This window comes from Octopus bimaculoides, unplaced genomic scaffold (genome assembly GCF_001194135.2).
Source record: "Octopus bimaculoides isolate UCB-OBI-ISO-001 unplaced genomic scaffold, ASM119413v2 Scaffold_348130, whole genome shotgun sequence".
Lineage (NCBI taxonomy): Eukaryota > Metazoa > Mollusca > Cephalopoda > Octopoda > Octopodidae > Octopus > Octopus bimaculoides.
Genome location: NW_026309250.1, coordinates 1 through 570, shown reverse-complemented (window position 1 = coordinate 570; position 570 = coordinate 1). Strand labels below are relative to the sequence as shown.

Genomic DNA, 570 nt, shown 5'->3' with positions numbered 1-570 from the left:
TTTGTGGCAAATCGTTTGTAAATAACAGTGATTTAAAAACACATGAACGAATCCACACGGGAGAGAAACCTTTCCACTGTGATATATGTGGGAAATCGTTCTATGTGAATTCTCAACTTGTAGTTCATAAAATGATGCATGCTGGTGAAAATCCTTTCTGCTGTGATATTTGCGCAAAATCTTTTCTCACGATTAGTTTATTAAAAACACACAAAAAAATACACACTGGAGAGAAACCTTATCACTGTGAAATCTGTGGGAAAGCTTTTCTTAAAAACCACGATTTAAAACGTCACAATCAAATACATACAGGAGAGAAACCTTACCATTGTGATATATGTGACAAGTCGTTCTGTAAAAATTCTTCCCTTGTTGTGCACAAGCAAATACACACGGGAGAAAAGTCATATCTTTGTGATATGTGTGGGAAATCTTTCTCTCGAAATTTTGATCTTATGAGTCACAAGCGTAGACACACTGGAGAAAAACCTTGTGCCTGTGAAGTGTGTGGGAAATCTTTTGTTAATAACAGTGATTTAAACATACACAAACGGAAACACACGGGAGAAA

General features: G+C 36.0%; 1 protein-coding gene across 1 annotated transcript; it reads left to right on the top strand.

Moving 5' to 3' along the window:
- Window positions 1–20: 20 nt before the first annotated feature.
- On the top strand, window positions 21–566 carry LOC128251349 (endothelial zinc finger protein induced by tumor necrosis factor alpha-like; the record flags this gene model as incomplete). The annotated part of the gene is made up of 1 exon (XM_052978216.1): window positions 21–566. A coding segment is annotated over one exon (546 nt), but the record flags the coding sequence as incomplete, so codon positions are not given.
- Window positions 567–570: the final 4 nt, after the last annotated feature.